The sequence below is a fragment of the Carassius auratus genome, unplaced genomic scaffold, assembly GCF_003368295.1.
Source record: "Carassius auratus strain Wakin unplaced genomic scaffold, ASM336829v1 scaf_tig00000254, whole genome shotgun sequence".
Taxonomy (NCBI): domain Eukaryota; kingdom Metazoa; phylum Chordata; class Actinopteri; order Cypriniformes; family Cyprinidae; genus Carassius; species Carassius auratus.
In genome coordinates this window covers 455,772-477,266 of record NW_020523286.1, presented here as the reverse complement: position 1 = coordinate 477,266, position 21,495 = coordinate 455,772, and the positions used below count along the sequence as shown (strand labels likewise).

The 21,495-nt window shown below is 35.4% G+C and overlaps 1 protein-coding gene across 2 annotated transcripts; it reads right to left on the bottom strand.

The window, feature by feature from the left end:
• Positions 1-712: 712 nt before the first annotated feature.
• LOC113068860 (intermediate filament family orphan 2-like) lies at positions 713-19,839 on the bottom strand. 2 transcript variants are annotated; one of them, XM_026241738.1, is made up of 9 exons: positions 18,973-19,839; positions 8,955-9,015; positions 8,503-8,601; positions 5,879-6,055; positions 5,523-5,668; positions 4,160-4,358; positions 3,242-3,331; positions 3,037-3,173; positions 713-2,952 (listed from the first exon to the last, which is right to left on the bottom strand). In XM_026241738.1, exons 1-9 carry the CDS (start codon positions 19,518-19,520, stop codon positions 2,829-2,831), a joined length of 1,581 nt encoding a protein of 526 aa, XP_026097523.1. In that variant the 5' UTR covers positions 19,521-19,839; the 3' UTR covers positions 713-2,828. The 2 variants fall into 2 exon arrangements, with proteins under 2 accessions (XP_026097523.1, XP_026097524.1); XM_026241739.1 differs by having other exon boundaries at positions 2,813-2,952; positions 4,160-4,328; positions 18,973-19,834.
• Between the last annotated feature and the right edge of the window lie 1,656 nt (positions 19,840-21,495).

Below are 21,495 nucleotides of genomic sequence, written 5' to 3'. Positions count from 1 at the left end.
ACTATAAAATATAATTTACTTCTGTGATACAATAAAAACATTTTTAGTAGACAGCTGTATTCCAGTTATTTTATTTTATGAATGAATGAATGATAAATTAGATTTATTTTAAATTAATTTTCTAAATAGATTCTCTCTGGGGTTCAGGTCTGGTGAGTTTGCTGGCCAGTCAAGCACACCAACACCATGGTCTTTTAACCAACTTTTGGCGCTTTTGGTAGTGTGGGCATGTGCCAAATCCTGATGGAAAAAAAAGCTGCTTAGCAGAAGGAAGCATGAAGTGCTCCAATATTTCTTGGTAAAAAGGTGCAGTGACTTTGGTTTTTAAAAAACACAATGGACCAACACCAGCAGATGACATTGCACCCAAAATCATCAGACTGTGGAAACTTAACACTGGACTTCAAGCAACCTGGGCTATGAGCTTCTCCAGCCTTCCTCCAGACTCTAGGACCTTGGTTTCCAAATGAAATACAAAGAGGAACTTTGTCTGTAATGATGGCCTTCATCAGCAAAACAAAGCTGTATTCCTCAAGAAACTTGACTTCGTGTACCATCATCTGAACCACTGAAAATCAAGTCTCAACATCTCTTTCCCAGAATTTTACTTATGAAATATAACCAACCTTTTTTATTTGTCCTCTAAAGTTATGCTTAATCATGCAAAGCCAGAAATTTCCATGTGAAATCAATGAAAAATATGAAACAGTGATAAGGCAAACTTTTTTTTATTTAAAACCAGCATAAAATCAGACTACAGTTCCATAAGACTTGCATAGTCCTCCAGATTTCCAAAAACTCTCTCATTTCCAGACATTCCCAGACATGCTGATTTCAGCACAAGACCAGTCAGCTGATTTCTTTTGTGTACAGCACAAACCAATACATTTTATTAGAATAACCCACATTTAAGGCAAGAAATATTAAATCATAAACTGTATCAACATATACCTTCTGAATACCCATATATAGGATAGTAAAACATGGAATGATTCATTTCCGTTAATTAAAAAGACAATAATAGCAAATCTCAATCACCCAGATACTGTTTTCATCAATCGATCAATACACGTTGATCAAGTAGAAAAACAAAGGTAACAGAAATATATTTAACAAAACGAGTTATATGATAACATGAACATCCATCTGGTTTCAAAACTGAAATCACACATGTGGAATAAAAGAAATAAATAATACATAATCATCTCTTTTTTTCTGGCCACCTCTTGAATAATAAGCCAAAAAACATATTTTGGAGAGGGGGACAGTGTGGGTCATTCACAGGAAGTGATGACATAGCGTGCTTCTTCAGTCACATCAATCAATCAGTTTGACTGTTTGTAATGCAAAATATACAGTGTTTTTTTTTTTTTTTTAAGTAAAACATTTTTAATGAAATGTTATCACTATTACACTTAGGGAAAAAAATATATTAGTATTTTTTTTTTGCTTAAACTAAATTTGAATTTTATAGAAATGTACATATCATGCTTTCAACTGCTGTATTTTAAGATGTAGAAATGCAGAATTTGCACTCCCATGTGACATTTCTTCTTTCTGACAAAATGTTATTATTAATATTATTAGTTCTTTTTTATTTCATAAATATATTTCAAGGCACAATGAAACCGAGTGATACTAAATCTACAGAATCTACTCAGTTCTCTATTATAAGTATACCAAATTTATTTTTTATTGTGATGTGGTAGAAATAATGTAGCGCTCTAAGGTTAGCAGAAGTACTTTGATAATTGGTATTGTAACTTGTAAACCTATATATTATTATTTTAGAAACAAAAACAAGTCAGAATTTTCAGCACAAATAGCATATTTTCCTGAGTATGACCCACGTATTAGTACTAAAAGTAACAGCAAATGTTCAGTAGCAATTTTGCAGCTTGACCAAACCTCCCAACACCTGAGGACAGATATATGTACTGTATGGCTTCCAAATATTGAGATCATCCAAAACCTTACACAATTTAACATCTTGTGGACATAAATTCGACGTCATCAGGGATAGGATATGAGGATTTAATAATCTATAACATAGCAAAAGCATGTCCTCAGAATATTCAGAGAATAATATAAGGCAACTAAGACACTGTATACAGCATATTTGTAGGCACAAGAGTTTGGGTTTTACTGCTACGCTCCAACACTGAAAGAGCCAATACAAAAAAAACAAGGGAAAAACTGCACTTAAGGCGAATCACCTCACACATACTGAATCTGTCTCCAGCAAAGAGAATCACAGAATACAATGCCAGTCTGGTCCAGATTATTGCATAGATCTTAGTGCACAGTGTTTAGTTCAGCAACAACTGCATGTGGTGAAAACATCTGAACTGACTCGGCGCAGAGATGTTTTTGTGAAGCATACTGCGTGGCTGACCTATTGACTATTGTGACGATAAAAGCCTGAACTTATTCCAGAGCTTGATGTAGAGTGATATAACGGGGTTTTAATCTGTTATTTAAACTGATTGTGGTTGTGCAACTTGCCTTTCAGATTTCTGTAAACAAATGAGCGATATAGATAGCAGAAATTGCATAATAAAATATTGTATTATTTATATATTTTATTATGCATTATTATATATAGTAATCATCATATTATAAAGCGTGTCACCTCAGTTAAAGCCATGCCTTGGCAGTGCTGATGAAGAGGGAACAAGTCCTGCTCTAAGACAGCATATAAAGCACCAATACTTGCTCTTTGGGAATCTCGAAATTACACACTCCTCTGTACTGTGTAAGAAAAAGTCACCAGACATGTAAAAGAGTCACAGAGAAGCAGAGAAACCCGGAAGATGAAGGGCTGATCATCATCTGGCTTCTCCATTCATCTCTACCGGCTCTTCTTTCTCTCCATCAGGCTCCAGCTCGTCCTGGATGTCATCGGTGTTTCCTGAATCACTGCTGGCCACAGAGCTGAGGGAGGGTGATTGCCTGCAGAAATGATTCAAAACCTTCTGTGTAGAAACATACTGTGGTGTTTTATTAGTGCAGATGACATAGACGGTTGAAACCAACCTGCCGGTGGTGGTTGTGCCTTGGATGAGCCTCCGGCAGGTCTCCATCTGCACGTCCAGCCCTCTCTTCATGCTGCACATCTCCATGTACTCATGCAGGTGTCTGTTCATGTCATTCTTGGCTGTGGCCAGTTCCAGCTGCAGGAGGAAGATGGTGTTTTTATATCAGAAACAAACTAATATCGGTTGAACAAACGTTCTCTCACCTCAATCTGACCGATGGTCTCCTGGTACTTCTGGTCTCTGGTCTTAAAGAGGGACTCGGTTTCGTTTATGAGGCTTCCTAGACTTCGATCCTGGCAGGACAGTATATAAGTGCAGAATGTATTATTGCATTATGTAATATTTTATGTAGTCAATATGCATTCTCAATTTTATGGCCAGTAAGAACAGTTCAAAAGTCATTATAAAAAAGTATCTTATGCTCATCAAAGCTGCATTTATTTGACTGTAATATTGTGAAATATTATTACCATTTGAAATAACAGTTTCCATTTGAATATATTTTAAAATGTAATTTTCAGCATCATAACTCCAGTCTTCAGTGCCACATGATCCTCCAGATGCTCATTTGATGCTCATGAAATATTTATTATTATTATCAATGTTAAAAGAGTGCTGGTTAATATTTTCATGAATTCAGACACATTTCAGAATTCTTTTAGGAATAGAACGTTTAAAAGGACAGCATTCATTTAATATAGAAACTTTTTGTAACCTTATGAAAATTCTACATTTCTTTACTGGCATTTTAAATAAATTTAATGCATCCTTGCTGAATAAAAGCATTATTTCTAAAATAAAAACAACAACAACAAAAAAGACCTCATCATACTAAACACAAACTTTTGAATGCTAGTGTACCTAACATTGGGACAATCCTAAAAAAAAACAAAATTTTTTTATGATTAAGTACTGTATTGTTACTAACTTAGTAACATACTCATATATATATAAGTTGTATTTTACATGGTGCTTGCCTACTGCATTCAGTTAATTTATTAAATAATTCCTCAGAACATTGTTGCCATATGTAGACAATATGTTTTTCTTCACACTTTATACCTCTGGCACTTTTATCCAAACTTGGTTGCTAATAGAGAGGGGTTGACCGGGTGAGGTACCTGCTCATGTGTCTCTGCGTGAGAGTCAGATGTGCAGGATGCTGCGGTGACTGTGCCAGCAGCGCTCAGACTGTTATAGTTACTGAAATCCTCCCAAAGCAGAAGCGTCTCCTCCGTCTCCTCCCATGCCAGACTGTCACAGTCATCGTCAAACTCGAACGTTTCCCGCCTGCCAACAAACCAATTAGCTGAGCAACCTCTGTGCTCAAGACAGGCAGCAGACACAGATGTGGAAGAGAAAAGAGGGAAAAAAGGAGACACACAGAGGAGAAAAGAAAAGGAAAATCAACAGATCCACAATCGAAAAGATTTCAAATAAAAGACTATATACATAAGGGAAGAATAAATATTGAACAAGGGAAACATGCCAATAACAAGTTTTATTTAAGAGATTATGAAAGTAAGAAGAGACAAAAAGTATAACTAATTATATAATAAAAGATCTTAATCAAATAGGAAAATAAAAATACAGCACTCAATTCACCATGTGAACACTAGATGGCAGCAAGTGATCAACAACAAAATGCAAGATTTATAGTATTTAATTTTTGTTTAAATTTTAATAATTTAGTTACGTGGTTTCGTAATTTTTTTAAATATATATGTTTTTTACTTTCTATTTTATATATAATATCTTCTTTCTGTTGGATTTAGTAAATGTATTACTTTGACTTTATTTCACTTAGACACAAAGTCTTATTTTCATTTAGGTTAATGGTTTTAATCTAATATTTATATTTTATTTCTTAATATTTATATGCTTTATTTCAATTACAGAAAACCATTTGTTTAAATTAGATTCAGTTTTAATTAACAACATGCATATTATATTATATTATATTATATTATATTATATTATATTGATAGACTTTTGTAGCATTTTTCCCACTTACAGTAATTCACAATATTTGATAAACAACAAAAAAAAATGCTGATATTTAGTTTTGTGTTTGTGTACAATATTTGTGGTAAATATATTTTTGGATTGGCTTTCTCCTGGATTTTAATGTCCGAGTCAGACACTTTCTATACAATAATGCATGAGAATGTGAATAAAACATATTTCAGACTTGATCTGTCATGCGCTGATTTAAAAGAAAACTAGAACAGGAAAAAGGACCTCCCTTGCTCTACAAAACTACCATAAACACACATAAACAACATTGCACAGTAATCATGAACACATCCCTGAACTATGACAAATAATTTTTTTAAGAAAAAATGCAAATATTCTTTAAATCAATTAATAATCTAAGTTAATATTAAATAATTAAACTGCATTTATAATAATGATAGTAAACAAATCATTTACACACACACAAAAAGCATCAGAAGATGCCCTCTAGTGGCGATGAGGACTCACAGCTGGTTGAGCATCCTCTTCATCTCATCAGTGATGTTGAGAGAACCAGGCACATCCTCCTCCTTTTGAGCAGATTCCCCATCAGTCTCCACACTCTGCTCCTCTGATTCACCCTTATACTCCTTCCTCCTGCATACTGCCATCCCCTACAACACACACACCCTCTGATTGCTGATCGCATGGTAAACTCTTATATAAACTCCATCTAATGCAAATCAAATCTGTACTCCAAATTAGCACATTATTTAATACTGTATTGCTAAATCCTTATCTGAAACTATGCATCATTACCGGAGCACTGCTGCAGTAGAATGGATGGTATTATTAGATTCTGTTGCGAGTGTAAGTTTCTGTACCCCTTTCTGTTCGGGAGGAGCTCTGGATGGGCTACTGTGCAGTATCTTGCTCATGTCTTCGGAGTTCCTCTGCTGTGCCACGTCACAAAGCTTGGCTGTGATGTCGATGCGCCTGCAGATGTCCATATCAACCTTCATGGCTTTCTCCTGGATTCTAGTGTCCAAGTCAGACACTTCCTACACAAGGATGCATGAGAATGTGAATAAAACATATTGCAGAACCTTTCTGTCATGCACTGATTTAGCAAAGAACTGGAAAAGAAAAACTGACCTCCTTTGCACTACAAAATTATACCATAACACACTTAAGCAATATTGCATATGCAGTAATAATTCTTAAAAGGAAAAATGCTAATATTTTATACATTAATTAATTATCTAAATTCATATTAAATAAGAAATACTGCATGCATAATAATGATAATATAAAGAAAATGTATAAATCGGTTTTATTCTCGTGTTGTTTATATAATATAATAGTATTTATTGATATTTTAATTATCTTTATTTTTATAAATTATGTTAATAATTTTAGTTAAAATCTGAATAATTTTGTTAATTGCTTTTGTAATTTTTTATATATATATATATATATATATATATATATATATATATATATATATATATATATATATATATATATATATTTCCTTTTAGCTTTAATTTATTTTTAGTTTAGTTTTAAAGTGATGATACATGGGGCATCTTTTTGAGGAATGTTGCTGGGTAATGTTGGATTCGACAGGCAACCAGGTGAGACACCGGGCCCATGACCAATCTAAAGTATCCAGATACAAATTTGTTGCCCATTCTCAATGGAAAAGTGCCCAAGCAACATAGCTCGACAACACTGCTCAAAAAGATCCCCCGTCTATCATCACCTTTAGTAATTTTAAGACCGTGACTTAAAGGGATAGTTCACCCAAAAATGAAAATTACCCCATGATTTACTCACCCTCAAGTCATCCTAGGAACTTTCTACTTTCAGACAAATACAAACAGCATTATATTTTAAAATGCTCTTCCAAGCTTTATAATGATATTAACTGGTGATTTTGAAGCAAAATAAAGAGCAGACATTAGTCATAAAAAGTGCTCAAAACGGCGTTTGATATAAGAAAAATATCAATATTTAAAACTTTATAAACCATAATCTCAAGCTTCCGCTAACTGTCATATGCACGTTCACGAGAGAGTGGCGTTTCAGTGGATGGCGTTGGATGTAGCTTTGGGGTAAACTCCAGTGTGAATTTGATTTTTGCAAATTAGGTGGTCTTAGGTTTCCTTTGAGTTTAACTTGTTTTCATAAACAAATATTGCCTATTAAATTATATATCCCTACTGTATAAACATAACTTTTATCCACATAGGTACCACTTTTGGAACAATTACAATACATTATATAAAAATAAATCTTTATTTTTTTTAATTGGCTTTCAGCATGCATAATATAAGTTAATCAGTTATTAAATCAAGGAGGCATGTTACTCACTTATTCTAGCTGTCCATGGAATTCCAGTGACACCAAAAGACTTTTCTATAGTCAGGAATGTAAATTTTGCAGCAGTCTTTGCAATATTCAGAACTAAACTCCAAAAAAGTATTGCACCCATTCTGCATTTAATCTATTTAATACTACAATTGCAAAACTTTGTTTTGACCCTGGAATTCTAACTGTTAATAAAACTATTTGTTCTATGCCACTACTCCAAACTGTAAAGTTTATTGGAAGAGACTTTATTTTGGAAGGCCAAACAAACACCTATTGGTAAACAATGTGAAGGAAGTAACTTTTTACATTTTAAACAGATACCCAGTAAATATTGTCTTGTTAAATTTAAATACATATATATTGATTTGAACTGTTCTTTCTGTAATATGTTGGCTGAAACTTTGTTTCATTTATTTTAGCATTGCTCTTATCTAAAATAATTTTGTAAATATTTGACTATATTTGTAACTGATAATACTGACCCTGCTTTCCTTCATGCTTAAACCGTGTTTTATTTGGCTTTAAACTTAAACAATTTAAGCTTTTTTACTGTCAATGAACAGAAACAACACATATATTATATTACATTATATTATATAATTATACCATATGTTAGAAAACTGCATGAATAGCACTACACAGTAAACAGCCTCTTTATGGGTTAGTAGGCCTAAATAAACCTCAAAGAGCAGATTAAATACTCCGAGCTAATTTGGCTGCAACAGATGGTTAGCTTCTTTTTGGTGCTTTGCAACCATGTACATTCACATTGACATATCCAGGGAGGCAGCAGTCAGCTGTGCTTTATTACTGGGACTGAGCAACATCTACTCAACATGAGGGAACAATATACGTCTGTTCCAGTGCCAAAAGACTGACTGCTTCACTGCAAATTTGCCCGCACAGAACTATGGGAAACTATTAAGCCTGATTCTAGAGAAATGTACCTACGGGTTCATCTTTATTTCCCTGAAAGTCAATTTTGTAATCTTTATTATCATTCACAGCAGCAGTCAAATGATTATTTTGTTTCCCTGTTTCAAAGAAGGTACTGTTATCAATGGACATTTGCATGGTTTGCATGCTATTAGTTGTGTGCAGAAGCTGATAGCAGATATAACAGAATACATACATCATGAGGCATGAGGCTTTTGAAGACCACTAGCTCTGTTTTAAGACGTTCCATCTTCTCATTCAGTTCTCCCTGCACAGCCTCGGATGACTGAACAGTCTGTAAAGAGAGCATTTAGTAAGATTTGCTGAGCACTGAAAAAAATGAGGGGTGAAAATAAAAGCACTACTTTGCATGTCTTTTTTTAGCTGAATTCTTTTACTTAATTATTTTAATGAAATGTTTTGACTAGACTTAATGTCAAGTTTCCATGCTACAAAACTACAGTAATCAAGCAAATCTTTGGTCGTTTTCTCAGCATTATTTACATGGTCTCAGAATATATTTTAACAGTGTGGGTGGGGAAATTTTCTTCTATACACTAGCATTACTTACAGCTAGCCACGCATCAGTGCATCTGTATGGATGTCAAACATCAACACAGTCACAATAGAACAGGTCTGAAATCTCACCTCCTGTAATGTCTCCACCAAAGACTCCATCTGCTGACGTTTAGACACCTCCTCCTCCCATCTGGAACACAAAAACAGCCGACATGGCCGTTGATTGTACTTGAAATGAATGTGCACAGTGTGTCATAGTGTCATAAAGTCATGATCTGGAGTCAATTCAATTATGATTCAAATGATTAGATCAAAGGAGGATGAAAGTTATTAAAAGTAATTCGATTAACCAGTCATTTAAACTGTGTACTAATGATACTGCATAAAAAATGTACATTAAGGGATTTCCATACAAGTATCAAAGGCAAAGCATGTTTATTTACATCTACAGTTCTCAAAGGAGAATAAAGAAAAACTTCAGTATCTGTCCATTACCACTGACCATTGAGAATCTTCCTGAGACCTTTAAAGCTCCATGAGGATACTAACAAGCTCCCTTAAAATCCCTATGGAGACTGTAGTGCATTACAGAACATGCTAATAAGGCTTTACTTTTGCAGGAGAAATGTTTGAGGTAAATTACTTTTTATTTTTTGCTCTCGCTTTTCAGCAACTGGGAACCCATAGTGTGTCAGGGTATAAAAGTGAAGCAAACAAATAATCCTAAATTTAGCATAATTGTTATTTTAATGTTTTTAAAAGAAGCATTTTTTTTTATCAAAAAGTGAGCAAAATGTGTAATATAGTGAAATATTATTACAATTTAAAAGAACTGTTTTCAGTTAAAACATTTTTTTTTTTATCTAATTTATTCCTGTGGTGGCAAACCTGAATTTTTCTCCAGTAATATCTCTTTCATAACCAGTCTGATGAATCCTTCACTGAAATTAATCGATTAGTTACTGAAACAACGTCTGGTCTTTCTGAGTATGTTTTTACATTTTCTGTTCTGCTCAGACTATTACAGTTTTTTTCGATTGCTAAACGACAGTTTACAACTGGAGTCACATGTGCAAAACTCTAACTACAGTCTGCACAGCAGCAGTTCATGTGGACCAAACTCTAGTTCGTTTTTCATTGCTTGAACACCGTTTCCAAAACTCTACACACTTATCCCACGACTTTAACCACAACCTGCACAACACTGTGGATTTTCAGCTTTTTGTTCAAATGCTAACACACTGCTGTCAAAACTGTGAACCACACATTCAAAACAGAATAGATTTCAAACACTGTTGATTGCAATTTCAGGATTAGTCCCACAATTGTTTGCTCGAATTACAGTATGCACTTTTAGTTTCTACCTTTTTTTTCTCATTACTGTAATTTCGTAAATTACTACAGACTATTGAAGCAAACTGCTAATTGTCATTTACCTAAAAGAATTGTTATGTTCTAAAAATGTAAATAAATCATGTGAAAGAATGTCACACTTTTCTTTGAAGAAAATATTACTTCGTATGAAGTCACTGAAATAGTTCAAACTGTAAAGAGGAAAAGTGAGTATTTTCTGTATTGGTGTTTGATGCTAGTGTTTTTCCTCTCAGTGTGTTCTGAGTCACAGTGGGTGTTATCTCAATGAGGGTTGTGTGTAGTGTTTGGCTGCACTGAGCCTGTTTTGAGCCATGTGTTAAGAGTTGTGTTGCTTGTAATGAGTTTTGCAGGTGATGTGAACTGTTGAGCTCAGGTGACTGTTGCTAGTGTAGACTGTAGTTAGAGTTTTGCACATGTAGCTCCAATTGTGCTCACTGTCGTTTAGCAATCGAAAAAAACTGTAATGTATACTAAATTAAATAAGCAAATATCTGATTTCATTTCATTTATTTATAATGCACAAATAAACACAACAAAAGTTGACCACTGTGCTGTACAGAAGAGAAAGAAACAACAACAACAACAAAATTTAAATTAGAATAAGACCAAGCATTATAATTAATTGCATGTACAATGAAAAAAATATGAGAGCCATAATAGAGCCTTGAGGAACATCTAAGGGCACTTCCTTGGATGCCCACACACTTTTCAAGATGTGATAAAAGTGAAAGTGACATGACATACAGCCAAGTATGGTGACTCATACTCAGAATACATGCTCTGCATTTAACCCATCCAAAGTGTACACACACAGCAGTGAACACATTTATGCTGCGGTGCCTGGGGAGCAGTTGGGGGTTCAATCAATGGTATTGCCGGCCCAGGACTCAAACCCACAACCTTAGGGTTAGGAGTCAAACTCTCTAACCACTAGGCCACGACTTTTTCTTTTTTTTTAAATGAAAATGAAGAATGCCACGATCAACCTCCTGATTTTGAATAATAATAATAATAAAAAAACAAATCATTTTTTAAAGTAAAAATAAACATTAGATAAAGGTATTAATAAGACATAATATATCTTTCCTTTATAATTAATGATTCATTCATCCATCAGAGTGTTAAATAATCACCTGTCTATGCAAAGTGTTAACAAGCTTCGGGATTCCTGTGTCTGATTCTGTAGGATAGTTACACAGTGAGATTCTTCATTAACTGGATTATAGGATGACAGGATCTCTTGATTTATAAGCTCATTATATCCTTTCATTTCTTGCATGCTCAAGGGATTAGAGACTCCATTTGTTTTGCACTTACATTGTCTGACAGTCTGACTGGGTCCAGACATCAAGACACCTGCCAAGAGGGGGCAAGTGCTGACTCAACACGACAAGATCCAGAAGGGATCATCTGTTCATTTCAAATAGTTGCACTTGTTATGTTAAGCTGACCTGTTGGCCAGGCATGAAAAGCATGTGGAGGCTGTGGATCTTCAGTGAAAACAAGAAAAGAAAGTTCTCAGGGAATAAGAGTGAAAGTGTATTAATATTTCACCATATTATTAATTTTAATCAAAGAAATGCAGCATTGGTGAGCATGAGAAACTTCTTTCAAAACCATTTAAAAATCTTAATTATTCCAAGCTTTTGTATTTATATAATAAGCTTCTGGGAAAAAAAGTTATCGAGGCTGCACTGAGGATGAGTAAATAATAAAAAAAAATATATATATATATTTCTGGGTGAATTAACCCTTTAAGAAAGACCGTTATAATGGTCCATATGGAGTAGCAACAAGTCAATAAGAGCTGAAAATCCAGATACAGTGTAGATATACATGTGTGTGGAGAGATGTCATGGATCCGGGTGATCAGGGACAGCGTGGATCCCTTTGAATGTCAGTTGGATTCAGTGAAGCTGACTAGACAACAGCGCAAGGTCATGTGAATCAGACTTCTCTCATTTCCTCTGCTGCAGCACAGACTGCACACTACAGCTTTCATTTTATTCAAAAGATCCTGAACACAATCCAAATGGAAACTCTCTCCTAAACAAGGCAGTGTGGACAATGGCACGAGGAAACCTACTCATATAAACAAAAACAAATACTACATAATGAAAGCTTTTGAACACTCACCTGGTAAAAAAAAAATAAGCACAGGATTAGAACTTTTTTTAATGAACCGCTATTTAGGAAAAGAAAGATGAGACGCCACAAAATGAAGAGCTGCTTGCTTTGTTCTTCACCATAAGCCATCACTGTACACACTGCTGTGACTTCTTCCATTGTTGAGTTAATGGGAGAGTTCAAATGACTTCTGCCAATGTTTCAAAGAGCTATTATAGGTAAAGAAAAAGCAAATCTGTTTGTAGGTCAGAAGTTCTGTGAGTACCATAGTTATCTTGAAACGCTTCAAAAGTGTACATGTGAATAGATCAGAGAATGATAACACGAGGTGATTGTGAGGGGATTATGGTAGCACCTGTGAAGACCTTAAAAGCATAATGTAGAGACACACCCATTGTCTCATTTGTCCACCACATCTGAAATGCCTCACTACAAAGAGACGATTCCCATCTAGTTTTTGACGTCTTTCCAAATCATTTAAAAAACCTAGCCAACCACAAGCGTTGTGTGTGTGTGTGTGTGTGTGTGTGTGTGTGTGTGTGATATATATATATATATATATATATATATACACACACATATACATATATATACACACATATACATATATATACACACATATACATATATATACACACATATACACACACACACACACACACACACACACACAGATACATACAACATAGATAGATATACACATATATACATATGTGTATCACATATAAACATATCAAAAATGCATGCCATTTCTTAGGAGATGGGGGAGGGAAGTAACCTAGGAGACAGAGGATGTCATGACCTATGACCCTCAATCGCCCCCTTAACATATTTTGCAGAAAGAGATAATGTAAAAAAACTAGAGAAGTCTTGTCTACAAGCCACAATGAGCTGGTATGTTATGTATATAAATGACCTTTTCTTAAAATCTGAACTTATCTCAAAGTGGCACTAATGAGCCACACCAAACACTACACACTCCATTTGACAATTTTCATGATGTTAAAAAATGGTCCTAATTATGAAAATGACTGAAATGAGAATTATCAAACAGAGTTTAAAATAGCTTGTGCTGAAATCATTGTTTTGGTAGCTGATCTGAACACTAAGATGTCTTGAAACTCTCCAGCATAGTTTTCTCACGGTGTGATATTGTAATTCAATAAGCTCTCAGCTATTTCAAGAAAAAATTGTAGAAAGTGGCTTGGTGCAGAATGATGTTTCTTGTAATCATGAGATCAGTGGTATGTTAGGCATGTAAATGATCACCTTTGGTTTCTATACATGTCTGTTCTTTAACCACTGTTGTCAAGGATTATGCCACATTCTGTTCCTGTACAGTCATATGATCTCTTATGACTCACTTAAGACAATGATCTTTAAACTCTGCTTTGATTTCTTAAAATTCAGTAGAAGTGTTCAAGTGATTGATCAAAATGGTTTATCAGCCATTTTAAAACAATAGACCACATTGGAACCAGTCAATAAATCCATAAAATGAAAAATAAAACTCACAGTAAAAATGAGTTTGGTTATGGCAAAAGTGAAACTACAATAATAGTATTATACAATTAAATGCTAAAAGAATTATAAAGTACTTAAATATAATCAGTCTTTTCTAAGTTCTTGCAATGGGATAAAATTATTAAGTTCGGAGTTACAAAGTAAATTTAAAAATAAGCCTGTGCTTTCATTTTTAACTAAAATGAATGCCTCATCCCAGGTCTGTTTTAGACCTTTGAATTTAGAAGAAGACCTTCACCTCACATGATATAAATCCCTGTACATGCATGTCTGCTGCAAAATACTGATTCACAGGAACAACATTTCTGACATCTATAAGAATCTGACATCTATAAATAACAAATACTGCTGTAAACATACAATTTGTGGCTTAACACAAAACAAAAGTTGTCAGGCTGTGCACAATATTTCATGTGCATGATGGAAGATTTTTCTTGTGCCAAAATCAGCTCTTTGCAATGTCCTTCTGTCCTAAACCCTCTAAAACAAGAGGTAGATGAATTAAGATTAAAATAAAAATGATATAAATGTACATATTTATCTATCATTTATTTTTAGGAAAAAAGGTGCACATAACATTTAATTGGTGGCACTTACTTAGAGGTGCGCAATCACCTATTACCTATGCGACAGCATAGCAACCACCTAAAGCACTCGAACTTATGTTTGTGAGTATTGTAATGTCCACATAGAGTTAATATTTTTTTAAAGCCTAAAATGACGCCTATTGCCGGGAAATTGTTAAAGCTAGTTTAGCTGAAAACTCAAAAGGTTTTATTCAGTTATAAATACATTCCCAAAAGAAAGAGTGCTAAATGAAAATCCAGACAACATGTGCAAAGTTGACCTACATATTGATCCAGCTCCAGACAGTCCCACGGGTGTTCAGGAGCGCACATCTGTGTCTGAAGAAGAGCGAGCTGCGTTTCAGATCAATACTCTCAAGAATCACACACACATGAACACACAGATCTAAACCCTCCCTGCTTAGAGTATTTGGCAGTACAATTTGACCATATTATCTCAAAGACAATAGAAGTAATTATGAAATTACATATGAAGAGGTCTCTAAAGTTCAGCTAATTGCATTCAATTATATTAAACCTATAATACATTTTCATTTAATAGCAATTAACATGCAATTACGTATTCAAAACCATTTCATTTAGTTCAAACTTAAGTATATTCTTTTGACGCATACTACAGCTATAATAAGTACTCTTTTTAAAAGCATGTTAAAGTGTACTTCTGTTCACAGTGGAACAGACAATATCCAAACTAGCAAGATAGGACAGCCAGGCTTTTGGCTAAAAAGCATTTGCGTCACTGGGGCTTTTAAGGTTCAGCTTTTGAATGCATGATGTCTTGGGCAGCTGCGTCTACTGCTCAATCCGTTTGTACACAGCTTGAAATGTACAAACATGCACAATAAACACAGTCATTCAGAAATGCGTCTATTTACCTCATAACTGACAGCTTTGCACCCGCTGAATCTATCTATCTCGCGGAAATAAAATCTTTTGAAAGTCACTCATGTGCATGATCACGAATAACTTGCTAGCTCAGGAGAAAAAGGCAGAATAACCTCTTTCAGGGTAACTGGCAAGCCTGAATAATTTGTTTGCATCATTATCCCATTGATTTTTATTGCGATGGTAAAGACTGGATCGATCATCAGCTCTCATCTATGGATGTCATTATGGTATGAAATAATCTGCTACTCAGTCCTCCTCAGTGACCACAGCATGAACATTTCTATTCTGTACATATGTAGAAACTAAAACAAAAATTGACTGCAGTTTATTAAAGGAACACTCATGGGTTGACTGTAGGTAAAAAATAAAAATAAAAAATAAAAATAAACCTTCCAAATAAACAAAAGTGGTGTTCTTTCATCACACCAGTTGATAGCTGTTTCTTAGAAGTGTCAAACTGTTCAGTATGTACTAGTTCCCGTGATTTCCTGCCCAGTGAGGCAGCACTACTGAATCATTCCCTGGAGAGATGACCTCACTTTGCTGCAAGCTTACCTCCTGTTCACACACCATTGATCCCCCACACAAAACATCACTTCACATGCAGCCACTGCCAACATCCCTGACCAGAACTGGACAAACGTCTACAGCCATGGCTTTACAGCCCGACTCACACGGATCAGTGGAGAGCGTCTGCTGCGGTTAGAAAACACCTTTTGAAAGTGTTCATTCCTCAAAACCATCATCTGCAGAATGCATGGCTTTTGTGCTAGGAAAGGTTTATAGCTTAAGTGTATTTCACTGAAATCTGGCACGTGCTTAAATCACAAAGCTAGAGCTTCAAAATGATAAACTGTCCCCCAGAACAACATTCATATGGTATGTGGATAAATAAATAGGATTTACACTCTGTTTCTTATTCTAATCTTTGGCAGAATCCCTCCAAACACATGCCTTTAGAAATGCCAATGAAGATACGAATTAAAATATTATGCAAAACCAAAAGACTTCTAGTGTTCATTATTTCCAATACAATAAAAGAGTAAGGCATTCATCTTCCACACAAGTCCAGAACAATTTAATAAACCAGAATTTCTACCAAAGCCATGGAATTGCCACAAAGGTTTAATCAGACAAAGAATTCCAATAGAACGGGAGGATGGGCGAAGAATTCGCACGACGCTCCGAGGGGTGGGGCAGATGACTCCATTCTCTAGATATGTTAAGCTCCCTAAAATATTCCGTCAGTCACTATCGGGATGATTTGTAGGTTTATGTAGTTTTGACAGTCAGGAAAATAACTGGGTCACTGAATTTCCTTTTCAACAATAATGTTTTTCTGGCATTCTGTGCACAAGTCAGGAACAAATCCCTCTCCTAAAGACCTCAAACTCGAACCTCTGAAAATAGCCAGATGTGGTTAAATTCAGCTACCGGTAATTCAAATACATTAACAGATTGCAGCTCCTTTTAATTTTGGCTCCAAGTTACTTTGTACTTTAAAGAACACAAGCCACTCAAAACATTCAGCCTGTTGCCAAAGCTATGCATAATTAATGAGCTGACTTTATATTTGTTTAAATGATTTCCTAGGAGACGGTCTTTGCATATGAGTCTGATGCCACACTTTCCACATGTCTCTGATCACATTTAATATGACAGACCACCAACATCCATCCTAACTGACCGGCTGCTACTGTGACACTCTATCTGAGGGCTAAAACAAACATGAGACGACAGCAATGCAAAAAGTATTTAATTCTGTCTTTGCCACTTAAGGAAAGGCACACTTATGACTATTAACTCAATCATTTATCGAAAATATAGCACATTCCTAACAGCACAGCTATTGTAAGCACTGAATAATCAAAGGAAGCAGGCACTCTTTATGAAGTGGGGTTTCTAGCTCACTCAAGATCTGGAAATGAATCATAGTGTGGCTCATTTGTCCGCTGCTTCTCACAGACAGACTACATCTGTTCTGGCAGACAAGACAAGCCTCTATTGGCCTTCTATAGCCAGACTATTCAATTATTATTACAACAGAGTCACTGACACAAACTAAGATAGCAGCACAGCCAAGAGGAACCGTCTGAGAAACACAAAAGCATCTCAGGGTTCCTGTAGTCAAGGGGTTTCCAGATGACCGGAAACGCTTTAAAGTTACAGTAACTAATTTGTATTGAGCAATGAATGAGCCCCCACACAGTCTGCTGTGGGTCAGAAACAAGGAATTTGGCACAAATGTTTTATTCGTCACTTTCCGAGCAGGAGACACTTAAATCCAGCATCTTTTAGCAACAAGAACAGGAAATGTATCTTCTAAATTAACATGCATCGGTCCATTCCTATTGCAGATGACAATAATAAATGGTTGAATCAGACAATGAACTGAATGACCCAGAGAAAAGAGAATATAATCGGGGGAAATTCCTTATGTATGAACCAAACCTGCATTAAATGGGTGGAAGTGTATTGCGTGGACCAATAACAATAATTATCAGTCCCCAAAGAGAAAGAGAAACTGTAAAGAGATTCTAGGGCAGATCCCACGAACTGCTTTTGAATGGGATGGGCTTGCGCAGATCCCCATTTGCAGGAGAGAAAAAGCTAATGGTTTTTTGTCAGATAAAATGTCACCCCTGCGTTCTCAGGTTTCATATCCAAACCGGCCACTTTGTAATAGGATACTAGTAGAGAACATACAGGGGTTAATGATAGAGACTTACTGTTAAGACTTTGAAAAAAAAGCCCCAGGGACACTGGCAGAAAATAGAAAGGAATCACACACTCTTGTTTACTATGAACACACAGGGGGCAAAGCTTTGGTTTTTAGAATGAGAAGGGCTATTTTGTTTTAAATATTTGATTACCCAGCCAACAAAAATATGCTCTAAGAATGTGTTCGTAACATTCCCCTTAGGATATAAAATTATTTCAATGTTTTATGAGTGCTCAAAAATGTCCAAAAATATTATTTAAATGTTTGTTCTCGGTTAAGCAGACGTAAAAGAAAACATTAAGGTAATGTTCCATTTAATAATTTTGCTCATATTATATTAATGTTACTTTTGAAAGTTCTCACAATGTTCTCAAATGAGTAGGAAACGACTTTTACAGTATGGCAGATATTAGAAAAAGTTTCAATGAACAATAAATAGCATTGTGCTAACAGTTTTGAGAACCAGCTAATTTAGATTTTTTTTTTATTATTAATTTTACTGGATTTTACCTTAGGTTCACCAAAGAGAGATTATTATTATTATTATTTTAGATCAGTAATAGATTAAATAGGTAACTTAGACATTTTGGTAAATAATAAGCTAGCCATTATTCAATATTTTGGTCGGTCAAACCAGTATCTATATATAATGGTAATATATAATGGTAAACATTGTTTTGGCCAAAGTACATATTACCAAACACAATATTACAGTAATTGTTCTTAAAGTAAAACAGAGCAATAAATGTAACAAGCTTTCGTTTTGTTTCAGACAGTGGAGGACAATAGGTGAAAGTGGTAACTAATATCAAGTTACTAAAGCTTTATCATAACAATGATTGCAGTAACCACAATGTTTCTTGATTTACAAGAACATCGTCTATAAAGACATTGACTTATAAATATAAGCTCGAGCTGCACTCACTTTCTCCTGTACTCGTCCCTCTCGCGCTTGACTTTGGCCAAAACATTGTACAAGGCCCTGAGTTCAGGTGTGATGGTGTCGATCTGAACCCCGACACCGTCAGGGTGAGTCCAGGACACTCCAGGCCCCTGATGCGTCTCAAAGCGTCCACCGTATCGGCCGCTGTGTGAGAAGTTCCAGATCCTACCGGGGAGTCTCGAATGACACCATGCGTCCGAGTGAGGCGGCTCGAGGCTCGTCTGGACCGCTTGGTCCCGGGAAAACACCAGTCGGTACCGGGACTGCTCCTGGGCGTGCTGTAGCTGGATCTCCAGTAACTTATTTCTGCGCTCTAACTCGTGGACTTTGGAAAGGAAGCAGCGGAAGCGGAGATTGAGTGTTTTCAACACATGAATGTTGGAGCCCAAATCGTTTCTCAACGCGCTGGTTGCCATGGCGCCGGACCCGCTCCCAGCCGCACGCGCTTCATTCATACCGATGGGTGCCGCGGAGTCATTGAACAACATCGGGTTGAGAAGCGGGTCCGGAAAACGACGAGGTAAATCCATCTTTGTCCGTGAGCAGTGTTTCTACGCATCAAACTGCAGCATACGTCACCTCCATGCTCCCGGACGCAAGGTGTACTCCCTTTATCTAATGTCACACAAATAACAGGCCATAGTCGCGCTTCTAGGGGTTGGATAAAGCGCATTGACCGGTACACATTTCATGAACGCACAGCTGCCCTCCTACTATCCGCTGGTGATGAAACGGTCTAATGGTCTCAACTCTCGGCGTAGAGACTCCGGTTTCATCCCAGTCTGAGAACACCATCCGAAGGAAACGGGAGGAGAGGAAGACATGTTCGCTCCGCCCTCCAGCAACAGTAGCATTGGCCTCTGTCTATAAGACACGCCCTTCTAATTAACATATTACACGAGGGGCGCGGACATCAGCACTGTGCCTTTAAAAAGTATTTACATATTAAATATTTGGCTTTGTATACAGTGTTCAAGAAGTTATAAAAGACAACTTTGTTTCTCTGTGAACTTGATTAATATAACATGGGTTCATTATTACAGTAGCTATTTATTTGAACTTTGTAACTCAATATTTTGTGTGTGTTGCAAATGTTTCTATAAAAGGGTACAGAAGACGTCGGAATATGTTAAAATATGCAATAAGTATGCTACGGTCACGATCTGACACTTTTCTTTTCAGAACATTTATAATTGTAAATCATTATTAATACAGAAGTAATATAGGCGCAGTTGTTATTTTCCTTAATTAACTTAATTAAAACAAAAGAAAACAAGTTAAGTCTTGATTATTGAAAGGAAACCTCGAAGAAAAGCCTTTTTGAAAAACCAATTTATAAATTTTCAGCAGAACACCGATATAATGACTCGTCTACTCAAGCAAAAGCTCATACTTTCAATTGTGATAATGCAGAAAGAAAAAAAGGATTTCAGTCAAATTTTATACTGTAAATTACAGTGTCTGTGATGGGAACATGAATAGAAAGATATATATATTTTAAAGAAACTTCCACAAGTGAAGAACCCTCCCTTTGCAGTTTTATTATATCCGATGCAGTGCTGGTCTTGCTGACAATTTTTTTGTGACTTAAAATAAAAAAAAAATATATAAAATACATACTAATTAGTATGAAGTAAGGCATACTACATCATTAAACAAAATGAAATTGAAAATATACAAATAAAAGTATTACATGCAATAACAGTATACAAGTATTAAATACCACTGCTTAGATGACACACTGAGTCAGATATGGTATTCCTACACCTTTATTAATTTGAGCTAATTCAAAAGCAGACATTCAGCAACAGTTGAACATTGTAGCAGCGGGAATAGGTGAATAAACACTAACTGGGTTTTTCTTGTTTTCTTTTTTTAAAACAAACTTCACACCATGCATTCAGCTCAAGAACACCCTGTCGCAGGCGTGTTTATATTGTAAGAATAAACGTAAAATCACTGAGACTCTTCTCTCAGTGGCACCTTGCTTACCAGAGTCACAACTTGCTCTGGGGAAAATCTTTAATCTGCGGAATATTACGGCGTGAATTACGGTCACATGGAAGACAAAACAAAAAAGAAATTTAGTAATCGTGACTTTGATCAAAACACAAAAACCCAACCAGAAAAACAAAGTGGAAAAAGGCTCCCAAAATAAATATGCAGGCCCTTTTTATTCTTTATCTTTGTTTCATTGTTGATGCAGGTAAAACCCTTTACAAATCAAAGTATTTTCCTTTCTTGGGAATTACATTAAACAAGCTTTCATCTTGCTATTCAACCATTTATGCATGGAAAACATTCGTCACACATATGCATCACATCACAGAATCAGGCCTTGCTTTTCTCACAAACCACAAACAATTCATTCAACACCACTGCAAAAAAAATTATATTATATTATATTATATTATATTATATATATATATATATATATATATATATATATATATATATATATATATATATATATATATATATATATTAAAGAAACTGAACGATGAG